At 41.7% G+C, this 23,307-nt stretch overlaps 1 protein-coding gene across 1 annotated transcript in view; it reads right to left on the bottom strand.

Annotated features, from left to right (window-relative positions):
- The window catches only part of ANK3 (ankyrin 3), a gene marked incomplete at its 3' end in the record, with an annotated part of 355,068 nt that overhangs the window by 33,998 nt on the left and 297,763 nt on the right, over positions 1-23,307 (bottom strand). Inside the window, exons 26-28 of the mRNA XM_081912558.1 lie at positions 12,093-12,216; positions 7,590-7,692; positions 1,594-1,700 (exon numbers count right to left, since the gene is read on the bottom strand). Of these exons, the coding sequence (XP_081768684.1) occupies positions 1,594-1,700; positions 7,590-7,692; positions 12,093-12,216 (334 nt within the window). The remainder of the gene's footprint in view (positions 1-1,593; positions 1,701-7,589; positions 7,693-12,092; positions 12,217-23,307) is intronic.

Genomic DNA, 23,307 nt, shown 5'->3' with positions numbered 1-23,307 from the left:
GCATGTTTCCTAGTTAACCTTTAAAGCTTCAAGTAGAAGGAGTCAACACCTCTTTGAAGCATCTCCCTCACTTGCAAGGGTAACATGAGCCGCAGTCATTCAAATGCAATTGCATGCTATCTATTTTAATAGGCTACAGGGTGTGTCAGCTAAGAATATGAATGTCACCCACAATACTGTGATCCTATTTTGAATGTATTTTCTGTTGGGGACTCTCTCCACCTCCACAAACTTAAATAAAACAGAAGTGTGTTGAGGTTTCGTAGACCAAAATATTTTATTCTATTGGAATACACTGATTTAAAGTTTGTCATCTGGGCTAAAATGAAATGCTGATAATAAAAACAAAGGAAAGTTCACGGAGAAGTATGTACAATTGCTCACTTTGAGTGGTTTCCCCCCTTCCAGCTGTAGTATTATAAAACACAAATATGCTGTATTTGTATTTTTATCATTTTTTAAAAGGAAATATCCTTTGTGGGCATTTCAAAACTGATCCTTACATTATTTACATCCTACCACTGATGGGCTCCATGAGTTCATACTCTTCGCTTATTCTTATTTGTGCATGAACTCTAGAGAAAAACAAATGCTAATACAGTACAGAATTTAAGACTTAAACATTGCTGTGTAAGCCTCTAAAACATTGTTTAGTGCCTCTCTGCTCTCTGTTTTTTGGTTTTTGGTCTACGTTCATTTTTATGTAATGTTTGTTGTTTATTATTATAACAACTACATTCTTCAATGTTTCTGAATGGAGGGGGAAATGAGACACACTGATATTATACTAACTAAATCTAAACATTTACAAATAACCTTTTTAAAAGACAGAGAGAGGTTTATTAACATTTGTTAAATTTATTCATGGTTTTGATGTAATGAACTTTGCAACTCTCTGGGCAATTCAAAACAAGTTAATTCTGATTTTAAAAGGCTTGACTGAAATCTAGATAACTCGAACATTAACTGGGCACAGTATTTCTCTGGATTGCACCCACTGTCATTCATTACAAGCCTTTATTTGCCCTGGTATTAAATGCACCTTGCTTTTCATATGTAAATGTGCCACACATATGGTTTGACCAACTGAAAACAGATTAGATGGAATCTGACAAAATAGTAAGGGCTAAGTTCTACTCTGTTTTCTTAAAGAGAACCGCTCCACAGCCTCCAAATAAATTAGAAATAACCAGCATACATTGGGTGAGACCCAAAGATGCACTGGGACTTTTCCCAAACCCCTTTCCCACAGCAAGCCCTGCGGAAAGAAGAGAACTGCAGTTCAACAAGCCAAATCAGAAATGTTAAAAGAAATGTTTTTATATTTCCGGAATGGCAAAGTAAGTAACACTATTTTTCCTATTAATTTATCCATGCTTTTATAGAGTGTTTTTGCCCAAGTGCAACCCTGTAACATTAAAACATAGCATGCATTGGTGTGGTTGGTTGTTGTTCCGATGATGCTTACACTCAAGTCCCTGGCTTTGGGGAAAACAGAAATGGAAGTTTCACCAGGGCTATTTCCTGTCCAGCCCCCAACTATTGCTTCGTTTCATACATAATGACATGAGAGAAATCCTTCAGGTAACTCACCCAGAATGGATGGGGCTGGAGACAAGATTGACATTGTCCAAGGTGTCTGCGGCCCAGCTATAGTGCCTGAGCGAATCAGAGTCAAATTCTCTTGGAAACGTCAGATGCTTCAAAGAGATGAAAGAGAAGAAATATTAACTCAGCAGAGAGAAAAAAGTCAAGCATTTCCTGTGGTATATCACAACTGAGAAATAAAATCGACCTTTTATTAGCACTTACAACACCCGCAATCATTCTCTCTCTCTCTCTCACCCACACACACCAATCACTTTAATTACTTTACAAACCTTGTTTATGTAGGACATAGCAGCCTAGCTCATGGTAGTGCCCATTTTGTTTATTTATTACAGTTATATCCTGCCTTGGTCTATCACCTTATTTTATTCTAGGTCACTTTCGGGGTTGACTGGAGATTTGAACCTGCATCTCCCCAGTCCTAGATTGACACTCTTGACCACTATGCAACAAAATGAGCTCAGAGGGAACAGTGATTTGAAAGAACGATAAGCAAGTATGTTATCCATAGCATCTCAATGGGGATCCCAGTAACGATCTCTGCACTAAGCACAGAATACACATTGACAACTCTAGACAAACTGGGTATATTCAATATTGTGGCTGTGGATTCAGGCCCCACCTGCGTCCCATGGAAATGGTACATGCACTTGATAATGTGTGATCCGATCCTCGTCCCTCAAAACCAGGGGTGGAATGGAGATTGTGTGTACACCACCAGGGCTATATATTTTGCCCGTGGAATATTTATACCTTTCTGTTCCTTAAAGTGGCTTACTTATATCTATGCAGGGAAGGACTTTGGTAATAGGGCGTCTTGAGCGAGGACAAAATTTGGTGCCCCCAATAATTCATTTTTTATTCATTATTATTTTGCACCACCTCGGCTCAGCATCCTGTGCAGGAGAACCTAAACGCAGTGCTGATCTATGGCTTCCAAGCAGCCTACTGTCCAGGCAGCTTCACCAGTAAAACTGCATCATGTACCTTGAGACAGTCCTTGGATCACTCCCTCTATGCATGCATTTCCTATTTTACATATGTCAAATGTTGAGGGATGGGCAGACAAGCAACTAGAATTCTACTGCCCTGCACCAGACTTGATCCAGACTGGCGAAGGGGCAGCTGGGCCTGCAGAGCCATAACAGAAATGGCTTTGAGCAGTCACCATAAAACAAGCAAGCAAGACAAAAGAGCAATTTTAAAAGGGCAATTTAAATGAGCTGTTTTTTTCCTTCTTTGTGTCATATTGCATGCCAACTAGAATCTATGAGCTCTTCTTGTTTACTGAGCATTCATCTAGTTCCCCCCCACACACAAAATTTGCACAGAGGTCATACGATGTTGCTTTTTATTGAGCACTGGTAACAGAGGTTATATGATATCACCTGGCACCACCGTTATCTCACACTTTCCAGCAAGTTTTCCTTTCATTTTCCCTACCCCAGAAGTTCCATTTTGGAGAAGGGATGGGGAAGCTGACTTATCATGCCAGAGTCCCAAATCCACTTTAACTGCATACGCTGAAACAATGCATATGCTGGCAAACAATTAAATGGTACCCAAAGAATAGTGAGTTTGGAGACAGTGTAGCTTTCAGAAGGGACCGAGTTACAGAGACAACTACATATTGTTTCCATATATTCTAATGTTAAACCACCTCAAGCCTCACATAACCTCAATGTCTGTTAGTGCTCAAAAGCAGACAAACCAGCTCAAGAATCCTGAGAAACAAAGTGTCAGGGTAGCCAAAAAACACCAGTAGCCTCTCTGGCAGTAGCATAATACCCCATTCCAAACTACAGCGAAAATTAAAAATAAATTGTTTTCTGACTATATTTAAAGCATGAATAAAGATAGCCACTGTAGCCTGACTTACATGAAACCTTCTTGCGTCTATTATTAACCAACCTCCCAGCTCACAGACTGTTTCAAAAATAATTTTCAGGTTCCCATGTCAGGAATAATTTATCAGTTCCATCTCTATGTGCTATGCATGGGGATGAACAGCCAAGGTGATGAAGCCAGTGGCAGATTAGGAAAGTGCTCTCTCCCTTCCTTTGCAAAGATGAATTTTCGAGATAAAAAAAACGAATGCGCCAAATATTCCTGCTTCTACATTTCTCCTGCTTTTTAGTGTTTCACTTTTAAATAACTATTCTGTTTATCTGAAAAGAATAACAACAACCCACCTTTCAGCCCACACCAAAGGCATCTTCTAATCTTAACAATAAAATGCAATGCAATGCAATAAAATAATCAAAAGTAGTAACAGAAAGCTAAAGCCACTCAAAGGCAGGGGAACTGAAATTCAACCCAGACTAATGGCTTGGCAAAATAAAAATGTTTTCATAGCTCACCAAAAGCCATTAAAAAAGCTGTAATATATTTCCAAGGAAGATCTTTATGAAAACAGTTTCTTCAGTCATATGCCGAAGATGGACCCAAAACTAATTTTAGTACTGTATTCTTACATTGTTGTAGGAAGAGCCATAGCTCAGTGTCAGAGTTTGCACACAGAAAGTCCCAGGTTCAATCCCTGACATCTCGAGGCAGGGCTGGGAAAGCCTGTCTGAAATGCTAGTGAGTCAGTGCCAGGGTTTCCCAAACATTGGTCTCCAGCTGTTTTGGACTACACATCCCATCATCCCTGACTACTGTTCCTGATGGCTAGTAAGATGGTCTAGTTGTAGACCAATGTTTGGGAAACCCTGGTAGCTAATGCTGAGCTAGATGGACCAATGGACTGAGTGGAGGGCAGCTTTGTATGTTCCTATCTAGGGCAGTTCATATTCCACATATCTTCCTATAGCACAGGGATTGTAGTTCTATTGAATTCTAGCTTGCCCAAGTGCCCTCAGTGTGTGTGTGTGTGTTTATCTAAAACTAAAAAAGCACAGTGGGTGTCTGAGTCCAATTAAAGTGAATTTGAAAAATGAAAAAATGACCTTTCAGTAACTGGGTGAAATCTCTTATTAAATACCTCATTAACAATTGTGTGTTCATGCAGCAGTTTAGGTAAGAAGTGTTATGTATTCAGTACAGTGGTACCTCTGGTTACGTACTTAATTCGTTCCAGAGGTCCGTTCTTAACCTGAAACTGTTCTTAGCCTGAAGCACCACTTTAGCTAATGGGGCCTCCCACTGCTGCCGTGCCACCGCCACACGATTTCTGTTCCCATCCTGAAGCAAAGTTCTTAACCCGAGGTACTATTTCTGGGTTAGTGGAGCCTGTAACCTGAAACATATGTAACCTGAAGCGTATGTAACCCAAGGTTCTACTGTATTTTCTATTTCAAAAAATGAATAAATACTGGAGATTTTTAGCTGAAGGAGGAAAGCTTTGAGAAATCAACATGGAGGACTATTACAGACCTTCCCTGTATACCTTTAGCTGTAAACTAGACCTTTCCAAACTGCGTGTCACAACACGTTAGTGTGTCAGCTGCAGTGTGCAGTTGTGTCACGTGAAAGCTCCCCGGGCTCCTCCCAGGGCTGGAAAGGGGTTAGTTTAACCTCCGGTTTGCTAGTAAAACTGAATGGCGGTGTCGTAAAATGATGCATGTCTTAAAAGTGTGCCACCAACATGAAAAGTTTGGAAAGCTCTGCCGTAAACAATCCTAAATGCGTTTTCCTATTTCACATTAAACTGGAACCATTGCCAAACACATCTCTTCTTGTTGTTGTTATTGCTGTTGTTTTAAACTAAGGCTTATTTGTGGTTGACCTGACCCCCATGTCAGCAGATTACAGGTAATATGATACACTTCACAAGAGGGTTAAAATTAAGATTTGCCACTCCTGCCAAAATCAGGGAAGTCAGGAATAGCAATTCAAGCATACTGAAAGCCACTGTGGGCACACAAGCCTGCTAAGCACGACAGGAATACCAAAATATTGCTATCCAGGTCACTGCACAAGAATGCTACATTTAAACTTTTAATGAATGCCACTTCTCTTAAAGCCCTTTCATTAGGGAATTAAGGACTCTTTCATATTCCCTGTAGAAAACAGCAATCTGTAAAGACACACCCTATTCTACAGCATGAGAATTGGATATCCAGCTGCTATATATTCTGACTGTCTGGGTGAAACTTCTTTTAATCAAGAGAATTACACTGGCATATCCACGCAGTTGTCCGTAGAATATAGCCTGAAAAGGAATGAACACTCCAAAAATGTTTCACCTGCAGCCTCTCAAAACTAAGCAGCATGCACAGGGTGTTTTGTTTTTTAAATAAAAAGACCAAACTCTGCTAACAATTTAATAGTGGGAGACAATAAGGAAGGAGAGAGAAACAAAAAGAAACCTGGAGGTCGTAAAATTTGCAGCAGAACAGTAAATGGTAGGTTTATAAAAGGAAGTAAATTGGACTTTGGGTAGGAGACCAAAATAGTTTCCCCAAACCCCATTGTTCAGAATGTTTGCAATCATTACCATCAGAGGAAGAGGAGCCCCACCCCAGACCTAACACATATGGAGACCAAGAGGAGAGGTACAACTCCCAGAGATCACCATCTTAGAAGATGTGCCACCGGGGGAGTCTGCAAAATTGGGTGACCTATTCTGTCTGTTCACCCCCCACCCCCCAACATACCGAACCTCTTCCCAATCACCCCCGAGACACCAGCAGCAAAAACAGTCATGGATCCAAATTAAAGCCCCGACTGGAAAATGCCTACCCAACAGCATGTGGCGTTCTATCACTGCACCCTACTCAGAAGAAGGAACCATGAACTGTTGTGTGCTCCAGATCCCAGCCACTGCTGCAGCAACATCCTTCTCAGTTCCTAATTTGGTGTGACTCTCGAGGTGGGAAGCACCCTGCATCTTTGACATACTTCCCCCCACGCACAGACTGGACTGCTCTCTGGTCTTTTCAGTAATGCTTGGCACTAGGGACTGGACAAAGGCAACTACATAATCCAAGCCAATTGGAGATCATCTGGTGATGTGGTGACATCACAATGCTAGATAGACAATCAGGTTTTGGCAACATGCAGGTGTCACTACTATAGACTCATCTCAGACAGAGACAATTGTTGCCTTCTATCCTATGTTTTTGTCTCTTGTAACAAGAAAAACGTTCCAAGAAAACCAGTTTAAGAAGAACACATAACCTCAGTGGTATATCTTGAAGAAGATAATTACCTGGATGGCCATTGTAAAGCAATTTAACACAAATAAGAAGCCTTGTCTATTATTGGACATGCCTTTTTCCCAAAGAGAAATTGGCTATTCAGTGTAAAATATTCTTATTGTATTGCATGCAAAATCCAGATACTGCCCTACTCTGATAGGTCAAACACATTTACCAATATGTCAGTCATCCTTGCTTTCTGGTCTTTTGTGATATAAAGCAAAAGCAAACTCCAACATCCTTTAAAAATACTAACTTATCAGAGAAAGAAAACACTGTTATTTATTGAAATTCTCCCAAGCTAGCAAACAATTGCAATTATATGTAGCTTGAATAACCATTCTCGAATTTATTGCAGCCACACTGATTTTGCCCTGTAGATTTCAGCAGTATAAAAGTAGTGTTCAAACACTGTTTCTCAAGTTAAATTTATCTCTAACCTTACCATATTCAATTATACCCAATATATGGTTTACAGATTTTGAAAAGAAACCATCTTCTTTTGCCAATAAACCACATACTCTGTATTAATTCAGAAAAGCTCTTGTGACTTCACATTAATTCTACATTCTTTTCTACAGTTCTGAAACACAGGGCAATAATATCAGTATTGATGGAGAAAGTACCATTACCAGGGCTGTAAATTCCAATGGATTACTTGGTATGATTGACCGATTGATGCTTGATTCTATGATTAAAATTTCAGCTCTGATTGACCAAAAGAATTGATAAATAAAAAACTTTCAGAACCCCACTACTGTAGAGGCTAAGCTGCATGGTAAAACATTTATTTATTTCTATAAAATGCTCCAGACCACAGAATCAATTAAAAAACCTCACCGGATCCTTTGAGGGCACCAAGAGTTCTTCGATCATCATGCTGTCCCGGGCGAAAGAACTTCTGTTCAAAGTGTAGGACCTATCCGAACTGAAGGAGCGGAGGCTGGTTGTATTTACAATTTACCACAGAGTATGAAGATGACAATGAGATGAACAAAAGAAAAATTAATGCATGCAACTTCCAGGGAACAAGTGAAAGATAATAAAACAGAATATGATTGATGAAACAGAATTTTAAAGTATGCTAGGAATTGTACCACAATTTTTAAAAGGTTTTCCTCTAATGTGTTGGATCCAAAATTTCCACCCACTACTTTTGTCATAATAAAGGAATATTGGTATCCAACCCATTGGCTGCAATTCTGAACACAATTACCTGAAAGTAAGCCCCACTGAACACAGTTGAATTTTCTTATTAGTAGACAGACAAGGGATTGCACTGATTCACTTAAAATCAGGATAACATATAGTTGGATTTTAGATAAATGTAGTAAAAATATATTCAGGAAATGTGGAGTGCAATCCAAAGCATGTTTACTCAAAGTGTGACTGAGTTCAATGTGACTCCCTAGTAAGTGTGATTAGCATGAACAGAGACTTTCTAAAATGCTGCTGGTTTCTATGAGGGATTTATGATGGTATGGCCTAGAACCTCTGACTTTTCTAGCTAGCCCAGTTTCACACGAATGCATATTTATTATTTCCCTCCCCTCTGTTAATTAAGAGACCTCATTATCAAAGGGTAGATAAATCCAGTGTACTGATTGCACTAGTGTGCTGCTGCTACTGTTGTCAGCGACTTTTGCTCTCTAAAATTTACATCTGGAGTAGAAGGCTCATCTTATCCCTAAATTGGCCTCCTTTAAAGTGTATTACAGCTTAGAACAAAACCAATCCATCTCAGGAACTGACAGCCCCTAGCCTGAAGGGGCTCCTTTGCTTTTGATCACCATGCACCTGGGATATCTCTGGAACCTGTGATTTCTACCACTGCAATGATGCAGTAATAAGAAAAGCTGGGCTTGTTAAATCTCCCTCCAGCAAGGAGCTATATTACAGGCACAGAAACTTCTTATAGATGCAGAGATCAGTCTGTACTGATTCTCCACAAAAATGACAGCAGTTTCCAATGGTGCACAAATTACGGTGATCTAGAAAAAGGAAATCAACACTCTATATGAATGGTTATTATTTGAGAGGTGGGCATTCTGCACAGTTCATTTTGTGGCAGAGAAGAAAGCTCATCCTAGCCCCCCAGTTTGCTTGTGGCTGCCTCTTCTGGCTGACTCACTGTAAGTTAGGTTGGCCATAAAAACGTTACACAAAAAGCACAGAAGAAATGCACTGGATTTAGCACTGGTCTCTCATACTTCGTTACAAACTATCTAAATGGCTTTAGTCAAGGCATCATTTTCTCAGCCTTGGGCGTCCCCATCAGCAGTATTGAGATAATGGTACTGGATTAATTTACAAGGCTGTTCTGAGTATTACTAAAATAAAGTACGGGAAGAACTTTGAACACTTGAAATCTGCTAAATGAATACTGATCTAGATCATTTCCTGCCTTCGTTCCTTCTCTGGGAGTTTAGAGGAAAACAATTTGAATATACTGAGATCCAGGAAAATGTTGAGTCTATGTGTCACGCACATTAACCCTGGAAGCTACATGGAGCATATGTTAGAAAACATGCCAGCATTCAGACATGCTTACTATTGCAACTGAAAAGAAAGAAAAATGTCAAAGAAAATAATTGCATCCAGCAAAACAAAAATGCTTTTAAACTAGGGGTTTTTTTAACAACAGTATATACCTTTAACAACTTACGACATGCACTTTGCACTTCTTAATATTCCCCCCCCCCCAAGATTCCACCCCAGTATATATTGCATTTAGAACGTTTCTCCTGGTGCTCAGCTCCACCAACTTCAACCTGGGCCCTGGGTCTTTAAAAACATTCAACTTTCCCTCCCCCATCATCTTTTCTCCCCCTTCAAAACATGTATTCAATGAAATCAGGTCATATATTACGTTGGCAGTAACCAAAATAGTATGATCTAACATGAGACACAACAGAAAAAGTCACATCACATCACAATGCTGAGTAAAAATAAATAAATGATGAATGGCAAAAGCTGAGAAATGTCACAAGGGTGCCATGCTTTCTTACCTGACCTTAGGACTAATTTTTAAGAAATGTACAGGGAGGGGAGGGAGGAACAAGGAGAGATAGAAAGCAAAGAATCAGACAGTGGAAAAAGCACAATGCCATGGCTGGATGACTTAAGACATTCAATGTGGTTCGTTCTGTTATGTTACACTCAGAAATCTACGCGGGTGTTTGGCTATAGTTAAAGGGTTGTAGTGGCTTTCAAACTGTATTCTAGGGGATCCCAGGTCCCCTCCAGTTCTTTTCCTTATTAAGAAGATCAGCAATGGCTGAGACGCTTTGGTGGAACACGTTCCCCTCCCCATCCCTCCTCCTTATACTATTGGGAGATGCTGTAGGTCAGCATTAGAGCACAAGCTTTGCATGCAAGAAGTCACAAGGTTGAAACTTCGGCATCTTAAGTTAAAAGGGAACAGCTGGCAATAAGAAAGACCTCTTCATGAGATGCTAGCAAGCCACTGCCTGCCAGTGCAGAAAGATGGGCTAGGTGGACAAATTGCACATCCTGGAATGTTCCTTTGCAGTGCACAGTGGCAACAGGGGTGGTTGGTTGGTTTGCTTGTTTTTATTCCAGGGTAGACACTTCTTCATGTGGGGTGTCAGGTATGCAAGAAAGTGTGCATTCTAGAACACGATCTGGGGTCATCTGCAATGTACAGGGGTTCTGTGGCAGATTAAGTCGATGTGGATAGTTCCCTAAAAAGTAGTGAATTTCAATGCCATTTTTGATACAGAATGTTTTGTTTTGTTTTTGTTTTTGTTTTAAAAAAATCCCAATCCTTAACACACTTAAGCACATCTAACCTAGTAAAGTCAATCTGGGGTCTGCAGTGCATAGATGCGTTTGGATATCAGTTCACTTCATCTGAGTGTAACACACATGTAATATATTGCAGATGTAAACATGAGCTACATAGTGAGAAATAATGGTACTGTTAAATCAGAAGTATGCGACTTTTTAAGGTTTTATCGAGGAGTCAAAGATGAGCAAAGTACACTCAGGATTTCCGATCTCTAGGAAACAGTTACTATGATGTGCTAACATCCCATTAATATCTGGCGGATATGTGGGTCTGCGGAGCTGTCCCTGATTCACTAGGTACTACTTAGTAGATTACTACTAAGAGTCTATTTGTTAAAACCACAGAATACAGTTCACAGAATAAGTACACACGTAAGTAGCTTAATCAGCTGAATTCTCTGTTATTTGGGCAACTAAACACAGATGACTAAAATTCAACATAGTACTGTTTAACAGCTATTCTTCACATATAATTCAAAAAGAAGTTGATTAAATGACCAAAGAGGTTTACAAGCAAAGCAAGAGAATACAGTGCAAAATTAGGGTGCATGCTTCTGTACTCAATGCAGTCACAACAATCAAGACTGAAAGATGCAAACATCCAAGTTTTACCTTGTGGGAGGTGCCACTCCCTGTTAGACAATGGAATAACTTTTTACAACAGATCATTAAGCTATAGGAAAAAGTCCTCAGGGCTCAGGCTTGTGAGGTTTAATTATTAGCTTCAAAATAATTCAACTGTCAGTAAACAGGCTGCTAATCCACAACCATGAAAATAATCTCTTGAGTTGCTTGTGGTGCCTTGTTTGTTTTAGACGCTAGGCAAGGCCAGATATCTGAACCAGAAATTCCCAATAATATGAATGACTGAATGTCTCGAAGTGCAAAGATAGCAATCACTCATGTAAAAAACTGTGACCTATTTTACTCCCTTGCAAGAAAACTGTTGGTTCCTTTGGTAACAAAGCACTGCAAATGATTTAAGACAGCAATTAGCAATGCAAACAATTGCAAACAGATTTAAACTTTTTTATTATTATTCTCCATCTGCACCTTTTGGGAAAGTGAAGCAATTGGATTAGCCAAACAACCATCTTTCATTTTTTTCCTGGCATGAATCTATGTCATTTTCATTCTTGAAAGAAAATTAGTGTCAGTAAGTATTATAATCAAATTATTGAACAAAAACCTCCCGCCCCCCCTTCTTGGCTACATGTTCGTTGTGGACTAAACGGTCTGGCTCATAGATAGAGGCTTCCAGCTGTTTCCAAAGGAACACTTCTGACATATCTAGAGCATGAGCAGATACCAGAAGAAGAAGAAAACATGAAGAATTAATCTGCTTTCAACTATTGCCATAACAAAGCCATCACAGAGGGCAGAGAGAAGCATGAAACCAAATAACAGATGCATGTTTGAATGACAGAGTAATCAGGCAGCCAAATTATGGAACTCTGCCTCATTTCTACAGTGATAAAATGCACTGCATGGGTGTATATATTATATTGAATATGTGAAGAACATGCTGAATACCTGGCAGATCGGGCTCCTAGGCTGAAGCCCATGTATCCTTCTGCAGGCAGAGAATCATCTCCCAGTTCTTTTAGATCCTGCGGCCCAAGATACTTGTCCGTGTCTCCTGTCATTGCATCTTCACCTGCCAGCACAAAAGCAGGCTGAAATCAGAAGCTACACACAGCCAAAGGAAATGCCTGCTGTCCTTCAGTATGGTTGCTAGAAAGTGAACTCAGTGCATCCCCTCTATTATAAATGCCAATTATATGTTATCTGCACAACTTTTTTTAAAAAAAAAAGGAGAGAAAGAAAAACCCTTTAAGGTGTTAATATATATATAAGCACAAAGAATGACATTTATCCCTGTAAATCCAGTAGTTTAGCAGGTTATATCAGGTGTGATGCTAGTCCAATCACTCTAACAGCCTCAGACAGACAGAAGTAACTTGAATGGAAGACATTCTTTAGCATGTTAACACCCTGTGCTCAAAAAAACGGATTTCGTGGGAGGACTAAGGTGACAACCCCACCCCTCTGAAATGGCCCGCTGGGCCCCATTACTAAAGATTCCACTCCCTCTATATTACTCTTTCACCTTTCTAAGTTGGCATCTGAGGCAAAACAAGCAAGAAGTCCCTCAAAGGGCTGGATTCAGCCTAATGACATCCAGTTGCTGATCCCTACCGTATTTTTCACCCTATAGGATGCACTTTTCCCCCTCCAAAAATGAAGGGGAAATGTGTGTGCGTCCTATGGGGCGAATGCAGGCTTCGCGGACCTCTCCGCAAGCAGTGGGAGCGCTCCCGCTGCTTGCGGAGAGTTGCCTGCATGAGAAAGCCTGCCCGCGCTGACCTCAGCGCGTCCAGGCTTCGCGGACCTCTCAGCAAGCAGCGGGGGGCTGGGGTCGGGGGAAGCTCGGGCCTGGGGGGAAAATAATTTTCCCCCTTTATTTCCCCCCCAAAAAACTAGGTGCGCCTTATGGGATGGCGCGTCCTATAGGGCGAAAAATACAGTAATCTAAAGCCTTTTTGAACGAAACTTCTCATATATCCCTACCCACCTACAAAAGCTGCACATTTCACCCTTTTGGTTCAAAAACATTCATTTGCTACTCACATTGATACTTTTATTAGCTTTATAGCTGAATTATGTGGGGGTAGGGTGGGGTGGGGTGGTCTTCATTACTGTAAAGATAAGGGTGGGGCAGATTCTGGCCCAGGTCTGCTGCTACAACTTGACTATTCTGACAATTGGCCATTTATCTGTTGTCAGTAGCTTGCAAAGCCCTGACTAAGACAGAAATATTGCCCGCCCAGTAAACACACAATCTGTATTAGACAGATGGGAATGTAATGGGAAAGAAGCCAAAGACCAAACCTGTGGCTATTCAAATGCTCCCAGTTTGCGGTTCCAGTTCCTGAATGTGACCCATCAACTAAATTTCAGGGAATTCCAGTTTAATTTCATTCAGTATTCTTTTTTTAAAAGGGGTAAATGTCTCTTAACACATGCCTGCTGTGCTCCCATTAGCACTATATCATGGGGGTTGTGGTCTCTTGACTGTATAAAGACCACAGCACAGTGCAGCCCATCTTTAACCATGGCTAAGGAAGCAAAGTGTGAGACCACCTGCTTGCTCCTCCTGCCATCCCCCCCCCCTGCTCAAATCCCCCTTCTCCTCCCAAGCTTTAAAGCATATCAGCATTGTATTTAAGCATAACTAAGGTTAACCAGAGTTCTCCATTAACCAGGGTTCTGAAACCAGATTCAGATCCTGGTTGTGCTCAGTACCAACATAACTCTTAACCATGGCTAAGGCCTGTGCGTGGAGGGAGAGTTCATGCGCCTTCTCACCAGCCCACTTCTATGTGTAACCATGTTTAAGAGATTAATGGTACTGCACCCTAGTCTTACTTGGCGTATGAAAGTCCTTCTTGCAAAAACAACATGGATGATTTAAAAACATTGGGAGAATCGGCACATGTTTCAGAACGGCCAACAGAATTTTCAGTTCAGGATTAGGAAATATAATATTCAACTTGAATTTAACCTGTGGAGGTACAGGTAAGTCAAGTCTTAAGGGGTTTAAGAAAGACTTCATATTTTAAAATAGTGGGGGAGAGGGATCCATGTATAAATGAAAATATAACAAGCAACAAAAGCATCACATGACTACAAACACATGTCTTATTAAGGATGAATTAAAAAACACCTTTCCCAGTAAGATAAATTTCAAATGGTCTCCATGCCACAGAATTTCTGGGAAGGAAATGATCTTGCAACATGCAGAGCCAAAGTCACTTTCCTTCCAGTTGTGGAGGTCCAATTTTGCAATCACTGCTTTGCTGTGCTAACCAGAGAATGTGGCTGAGAAACCTGTGGCCCTGAGATGTTGCTGAAACCCATCAATCCTAGCCAACATAGCCAGTGGTCAGGGATGATGGGACCTGTAGCCCAACAGCAGCTGGAGGGTCATAGTGCCTTCAATGAGATAAGGAATACATGGGCATTTCCTGCTTCCAAGAAAAGTGGTGGGGGTGCTGTCTATGTGGTGCTGTTACACTCTGTTCTCCGTGCATTCAAACTACATCAGAAGGAATTCTACTCACACACCAATGTATACAAGGTTCCTCCTCACATGAAGGAGCAGTGCATGGTGTTTCAGAAGACAAGTATAATTCTTTCTAGTGAAATCTGAATGTGCAGACTTTAGGCGATGGAGCAGTGATGTGCACCAGCAGGATTTGCCCAGTCAGACCCACAACTTCCTTCAACAGGTGCAGGGGATGTGTGTATGAACTCTACTAGTTCCCTCTTCCAGTGCAATGCCCCCAGTCTATTAAACCTTCATGTAAAGAAGCCAGTGGCATACAGAGAGCAGAGTGTGACATTTCTGAGTGTTTGCCAAAGAGATGGCTTGTGATGGATTGGGAGGCTTTGGAGGCAATATAAGCTTAGATGTTGGCCTGACTGTGTTCTTAAAAGTTTGAGGGGGAAACCTAATAAACAGTGTCTGGAAAATATGAAAACATTATATGTTAATATTCCACAGTTCTTCCTTGTAAACTGAGTCCTCTAGGTTTAGATGTAACCATTGGCTATATCCCACATGTGCTTTATCATGGGTATAGGGGCATAGTAATCCCTTCAATAATTTAACTCAAAAAATGAAAATATAAAACCTGTAGAATACTTGAATCAATAATAAAACACGTGCTGCGTCAAAACAAGCTTAGATAAGAGCTACTTTGACAACTCTGTACTCTTATAAGTAAAGCATCAGTAGTATTTAACAGCAACTCCTCTTGTTGTTTTGATAAAACTCCTTTTATCACAATACTGCAGGTAACAAAAGCTGGCCCTTGAATTCAAAAGTAAAGCAGTGCAGCAATGGGAGGGTTAAGGAACAGCAACACACTCCCACCAACTTCACCTTCACCCCATTATGTCACTGTCAGACCTACATTCCAATAGTGGGAAATATATTATAAAACTGCCCCTTGAGGTTTTCGGGCTCCCTTTCCAACTCCCTTTTCCATTTACAGTACAACAGCTCAATTCTAAATGCAAAAAAATTATGCCTTGTCCTCCCTTTGGATAAATATTTGTATTTCCTAAAAGTTGCACAACTGAAAATAAGCATTTCACAGAGCATTCCTGAAGCAGTATCTGCACACCCCCCAAACGATTAGGCAGAGTTTAGGTTAACTATTCCCTTGGCCTGGGGGGGGGGCGGGTTTAATGTTAAAAAGCAAACCACAAACGAGGCCCCACTTTAAAGCCACAAATCAGTTCTAAAAATACTCTCTCTTCAAGCTCTCTGCTGCCTTGCAATTGACCAAATAACAGATCGACTTTCTCCCTGCAACCTGGCAACAGAGCAATTATTTTAAGAAACAGTTTTGTAAAAGCTTAGAAGTCTTGTCAAGATATTTTCACAAGAGTACACAAAATCGGGGTGGGGGTGTGGGGGGAATGAACGCCGCAGTAAATACTAAGGTAGAAAAGTCTTACTGTTTTGGAAAGCCATTTTCACCCGCCTGGTCTATAAAACTTTTTTTTCCTGCCTGCCTCTTGATGTTTCCAAGAATTCCTATTAGTCCTATTAGTCCTTAAGCAGCGATTTATAGTTAATCTCCAAACCAGTATAAGAGCCTAATCTCTGTGGGTCATATTCACTTTCCACACACCAGCTGGGCTCTTCTTAACATCTTGATCTCTTCCAGCGCCTGCATTTTACGAAATGTGCGCCTTTGTCCTCTCGAACCTCGCAAAAAAAAAACCCCACAAAAAAAACAAAAACCACCCGAATTTTCTTCCAAAACAAAAGTTTAAAGACGCAGGAATTGACAGCTGCTGTTGGAGGTAAAGATCTCCTTAAAAAGAAACATACACCACGCAATCTACGGTGTCTTCTGATAGGATTGAAAACTCCTCTGGCAAGCCTAGTCTAACAAGATGACTGAATGGTGACATACAGACAAGCGCTTGAGTTATTTGTATGTAAATAAGCGCGCAGCTTGGGTGTCAGGTTCTCTCCCCCCCCCCCCCCACTCCCTGTAATTTGATACTAACCGGTCTCGGTTAAACATGCGGGCACTGGGGCAGCCAGAAATCAGGCAAAAGCACATTATGTGGAAGGGGAGGAGGAGGACGGTGCTTTGCTAAAACTGTGTTAGTAAATAACTTTGCTGTTAGACAGGGGCGAGAGAGGAAAGCAGCTTAAGGAAGAGGAGGTGGAGGCGGATCTGAGCTTTAGGCTCGGAGGAAACGAACCCAGCAGCATTTCTTTCCAGCTGTCTTCAGGTAGGGAGAAAGGAAAGGGTTGCTTTTTGTCTCCTGAAACCAGGAGTCCGCCGGTGACTCTCCACCTTCAGCAACAAAGACGACTGTGTGTTTACACCCCGATTGCCAAGGGAGGTTGTAAGAGAGGCACCACACCCCACCCACCCCCGACTCTGCGCGCGCACAAGAGTTGCCTTTCTGGCCAGACAGGAGGCCGGTTACTAGGGCTGGTCCTCGTCAATCATTAACACCGGCACCTTTCCCATTTCACGCAGCAATAAAAAGGGAGAGAACACCAGTCTGTCAGCGGGACGGCAGCCTCCGGAAGGTGTGCCGTGGTGGCATGGCAGGTTCAGCCAAGGAATTGCATAGTGCACCTCGCTAACAAGTGCAATACTTAAATTCTTTCCCCATGAAGTGTTACACGAAACATCTGGGACGTCTGGAATCTAGATGGGATGCTGAATGAAGTTCATTTGAAAATGCTATTGATTTGGGGCAACTCAGTAGTGGCATCCTTGCTACTGGGTTTAAGACACAGGCTTTGTATGTGCTAGTGCTTTTTGAAATCTTGGGATTTATTTTAATTTTTTAAAAAATGAATTACTAGCCCACTTCATTCCATAGCTTGGTATAAATTGCAATTTTCACACACACAGTACTTCATTTCAAATGTATAGAAGTATGTAAATTAAAGTTTGACCAATCAGAATTGCTTTTAAACACTTGTGGGGGTAGCGACAAGGGAGGGAGAGAGAGAGAGAGAGAGAGAGAGAGAGAGAGAGAGAGAGAGAGAGAGATGCAAGCTGAAAGTGTAAAGTCTCTAGAGAAAGAGAACTCCATAGTTCTATTTTTAGTATACAGGTACAGCTCATCTTATGGTGATTTTACATATGTGATCTCAGCTTTATGTGGATCACAGTAATTTTTTTTAAAAAAGATTATAGGGGTGGTAGAGCAGGGGGGAAAGCCCAGGAAGGGCCATCTGAGATCTTACACAACCTTTCCAGAGCCCGGAAATCAAGGTGAGGAGGAGTTTAAAAAGCTCTTTCCATAGCAGAAAAACACTGTGAGGAAAGAGCTTTTAAAGCCCGCCCCCCCCTTGCTTCCTAGACTCTGAGAAGGTCATGGGAGTCTTGCAGAGGCCTCCTGTGAACTTTCCAGAGCCTGGTAAGCTAAGTGGGGGGCTTAAAAAGCTCTCCGCCTTGTGTGAGGGGCACAGCACCAGTTTCACTGAGGTAGGGAGAGTCACGCAGAGCTGTCCTGGGGGTCGTTCTGGCTTCGCACAATTTTCCTTATATGTGCAACAGCAAGGAACATAACACCCACCCACCCTGTGCAAGACGAGATCTACCTGTATCATAAACAATACACTGTGCTAATAAAAATGGACAAATTCAGTGATAACTGAAGAGATCTGCAAGATTTGAACCTGGATTGCAATAGATCTTATTGGCTCTTCAAACCTCATGAAGCTCAGCCAATGAGCTCAAGAGAGATGTGCTGGAACTAGCTGCTATCTCTTAGCTGACCTAATTCACTGGATTGTTGTGAGGAGGGGAAAAGGGAGGGGGTCTTGCTTGCCCTAAATGGCCTCAGCCTTGTATACCTGGAGTGCCTCCAACCCCCTTGTTCAGCCGGGAAGAAATGAGCACAGAAATGAGGTTAAAGAATCTGTAGAAAGCAAAGTCAATATTAGCAATTACATTGGGCTGTTTTCAAAGTATGGGAGCTCAGTCCTCCCCGAACACATCTCCCCATGGGCTCACCATGGGCATAGCCAGGATTTTGGGTTGGGGGGGCAGGCCTTTTGTTGGGGGAGGCAGAACCTCAGTTTGCTGTGTATTTTTATTGATTTTTATTGAGTTAGGGGGGACAACTGCCCCTCCCTGCCCCTCTTGGCTGCGCCCATGCAGCTCACTGCTCCACACAGAAGAATAATGAGAAATGAGCAAGATGCTGCTCTCTGCTTCTGTGCTGGTGCAGCAGGAATTATGTGTTCTAATCCCTTTTCTCCTCTTCTGCAAGTACTCGTGGAACAGAACTGGAGGAGCCAAGGAAGGGAAGAAAACACAATTAGGGCAATGCTCATTTGTGTGCCCCCCCACCCCACCTGGAAACACAAAATTATGCTGCCCGGAGCAGAGTTAAAAATAGAAAGGGAAGAATTGGGCTGTGACCCCACAGGTCTGCTTCACATGCTCCTCTCTCCACACTTTCAGTGGATGTGCTGGGGTTTCTCCATTGCAAGGCACAGAAGCTGCATTTTCATGGTGGAGATTTGCACATTTCCTCCCTCTGCATGAGACTCAAAAGTGAGGAAGGACAGAGAAAAAACACAAATCAGCCACTGCATGGCATTCAAGTAATTCAGGGGAGATCCAATGAGATTAATGAAGATGACCGAGTTAGGCTCATTAATTCCAACAGATCTACTCTGAAACTATTCAAATACTTTGAATAATGACACCTTGACAAGTTGCAACCTAAAATTAAGTACACACCTGTATACTTGTGCACACCCACTGTGTTTCTCGCTTCAACCTACTGGACAGTTAACAAATGTGGGACATTTTGGGCTATGAAAAGCTTTGCTAAATACTGTTGCAATACTTGGCAAGAAAAAAGAACCTGTTAAAGATCCTGAGGCTTATTTAAAACAAAGGTCTTTTCTTAACATGGTTGGATCTGAATGCAGAAAGGAAGGATGATTGACTGGAATTAAACAAGTAAACAAACCAGTCTGCTTAAGGGATTAATCTGTAAATTGTTTCCTGTTTCCTAAATGTGAAGAAGTTTCACCACCTGTTTGCAGTTCAGCTGTTAGTATGAACCTGATGAAGTGTTAAATGCTTGGGAAAAGAGATGGGATATCTCCTAATATTTACCACAGGGGCTTTTCTGTTTTGGTAGTGTGTGGAGCGTGTTGTTTGTGCATGCACTAGCAGTGGGTTGTATCCAGTGAAACTGTCCCATTAGCACAAGTGCTCCTGCTTGCTCCTCCCTTTTTTTATTCCCCAACCTCAAATCTGCTCCAGAGGATTAGGGGAACACCCCTTCCCCAACAGATCTGGGGTGCATGTAGCGGGAAGAGAGGGAAGGGAAATTCCACTGCACAAGTGGAAGTCATTGTGCTAATGGGGATACCTGGTTGGCTACAACCCAGAATGACTATGTCTTCTGAGCGCCAACACACACACTACCAAAACCGAAGGAATTACCAATTTTTTTGCTCTATAAGGCGCACCTTTTCCCTCCTAAAAAGTAAGAGGAAATGTGTGTGTGTCTAATGGAGCGAATGCAGGCTGCGCAGCTATCCCAGAAGCCAGAACAGCAAGAGGGATCGTTGCTTTCACTGCGCAGCGATCCCTCTTGCTGTTCTGGCTTCTGGGATTCAGAATCCCCCCCCCCTGTTTTCCTCCTCCAAAAACTAGGTGCGTCTTATGGTCTGGTGCGTCTTATAGAGCGAAAAATACGGTGCATGTACTCCTGAGCATGGATGTCATTTCACATTTCATCTGTGGAAGAAGTGGGGGACAAGGTTCATGGTGGACATGGCTATCCACAGCTATTAGCCATGAAAGCTATGCCCTACCTCCACTGCCAGACTCGAAGCAGTATGCCTCTGAATACCAGTTGCTAGGAATCACAGTTGCTAGGAATTGTGTCCTGCTTGTGTGCTTCCCACAGGCACCTGGCTTGTTGCTGCGATAACATGAGGGACTAGATGGGCCATTGACCCAATTCAGCAGACTCTTCTTGTGTTCTCAAGATTCTAATAATAATAAACCTTTATTGTTACTACACCACCTTTGTGCAGTGAAATTAAACTAACCCCCATACACTCAGTCTTGTTCGTGCTCTGTGTGGTTGTCGGAAGTCAAATACACCACTATTTTTTCCCCATTCAGAAGCCCAACAGCCCACAGATAAAAACTGTTCTTTAACCCGTTGGTGCGACTGACTATACTTCTGTATCTCCTGCCCGAAGGTAGGAGACTAAAGAAGTGCTGGCCAGGGTGTGAGTCTTCCATAAGAATTTTCCTCACTCTCCTGAGGCAGCGGTTTCCCATGATGTCATCTATCTTGGATATATTCAAATCACATTGTCTAAAAGCTGTGTATTTTTGAGCGCATTTGTTGTAGCTGCTTTATTTGTATACCTCATAATCAACACTGGGTGAAACACTCACACAGCCACACATTTTTTTAAGCAAAGGGATTTGTGCCTGTGGATGCTATGTGAACTCACTGCATGAGCCCATTTAGTTCTTTATCACAACTATCACTGAGCATGTAGAACTGGAGAATTGGTCTGGGATGCATAGGGAGAATCATATATGATATGACCACCTAATGGTTCCCATTGTCTAGGTGGTTTACAACATATAGGAGTACACAAAGCTTGTTTGAAAGGCAGGTACAGTGGTACCTTGGTTTATGAACTTAATCTGTTCTGGAAGTTTGTTCTTATACCAAAGCGTTCTTAAACCAAGGTGTGCTTTCCCATAGCAGTGGGGGACTCAATTTACAAATGGAACACACTCAACAGGAAGCGAAACATGTTCTTATTCCAAGGCAAAGTTAACAAACCAAAACACCTACTTCTGGGTTTGCAGCATTCTTAATACAAGTTGTTCATAAACTAAGCTGTTCTTAAACCAAGGTACCACTGTAGTGATAAAGGAGTATTGGGATGGGACATGGGACAAGTAAGGGAATGAGGAAGATGGGTCAGGAAAAACTGCAGATTAGGAAACAGCAATGTATACATCCATTCTTTAGCAGGACCTTCACCCTAAACTCATGATTGTTGACTTCTGATAGAGGACAAGGGTAAAAGATAAGCCATTTTACGAAGATCATTGCCTCTTGCCTCTGAACACATGTGCTTAAGATTTTAAGTTGGCTTGTGTGGCAATACAATGTAGTGTGCAGTGCAATATATTAGGGCCATTGGTCATGCCGCCATGTTCCAATGGCCCTAATATATTGCACTGCACACTACATTGTATTGCCACACAAGAGGAGAAACAAGTAAATTCCACAGGACATTTTCTAAGATTGTGGCATTTCATGGATCACCTTACTTATTAAGTAGGAAAGTCGCCATAGGACACCTAGTGGATTTCCTAACAACCCATAAGAACCACTGACAAATGTATAAGATCTCTACCTTTGTCTCCAGCACATCTGCAGTGATATGTCTGCAGACACACGGTTTTGGGTTTCTGCCCCAGTAGGGAAAACTATGGGGACTCTCACAATAACATCCTGTCCCACCACTCAACTCCACCATCACCTGTGGAAATGCTGCAGAAGAACCCGTGACTGATATTTCCGCAGCAACACAGAACAACTTCAGCAAGCCACCTGTCAACCATTCTCTCTTCTCTTGACATTATCTATCCTTTCATGGAGTTGTACTGAGGAATGCAACATATCTAAGACATGCTGGATATTAAAAATGCTACCTGTAAAGAAGGATTGTTATTTTCCTGATTTAGTTGTGGTCCTAGGTTGTGGTCTTTGAGGCAGATACATAAGCACTGCTATGTTGGGGTGTGTGTGTAGCATTCTTGAAGGGGACCCCACTGAAGGGGTCCTAATCCTTATGGCCCACCAGAGAGAGCAGCATGAAGGCAGCCATGGTTGCTGCTGCTCCACAGTTGTTCAGTACATTGATATTAGGACATTAGTTCCTTAGAATATGGGCAATGCGTGGGCTTTTAAATTGTGCGCCTCAACACTTTGCAGTAGCAAACACCATTGGTGTAATAATTACTCAGAGCTCAGGCATTTGCTACGTAATGTATTTGAATATATAAACAATGTTAAGCTTCACAAAGCACCACATTCAAGGCACCTAATAAAATGTAATGAACACACTATTTTGCCTTCCACCTTCCTCAAGCGGTTGGAAGCGCAGGCAAGACTTTGCATGGTACGCTTCCTTTGGAGAGGAGAACAGCAGAAGCCGAATCTTTATAACAGTCTTATTTAAAAATCTTCAGACTGAGAAGATATTGTAGGAGGGTGGAAGCAAGAACATGGGCGGGTAATTACTAGTCCCTAAGCAGTATCCATCCATCACTCCAAAACCCCAAATCAACCTGCTTCTTCCACCATGCAAGTATATGCGACTCAAAGTACATTACAAGGATGTAAATAAACAGCAGTGAAATTATCAATTTACCAAGCACCTCCGGTCTATTGCTAATTACAAAGCAGGACATAGAGAAGGACATCTTTTTATAAGAGAGAGATATGTTTGTAACAATATACACATCTTTCTCTTATAAATATACACTACCTCCCCCTTTAAAAGCAGCAATGAAAGCTCTTTTGTTTCAGGCCATATATCATCAGCCTTTTAAACCTGTATTTCCAGAACCTGCCGTATTGTTGACAGCAGGCACCAAATCTATATTCCCATATAGCCCCTGCT

The sequence above is a fragment of the Podarcis melisellensis genome (assembly GCF_964234715.1).
Source record: "Podarcis melisellensis genome assembly, chromosome: 5".
In the NCBI taxonomy this organism is placed as follows: domain Eukaryota; kingdom Metazoa; phylum Chordata; class Lepidosauria; order Squamata; family Lacertidae; genus Podarcis; species Podarcis melisellensis.
This window is presented reverse-complemented; position numbering and strand designations above follow the sequence as displayed.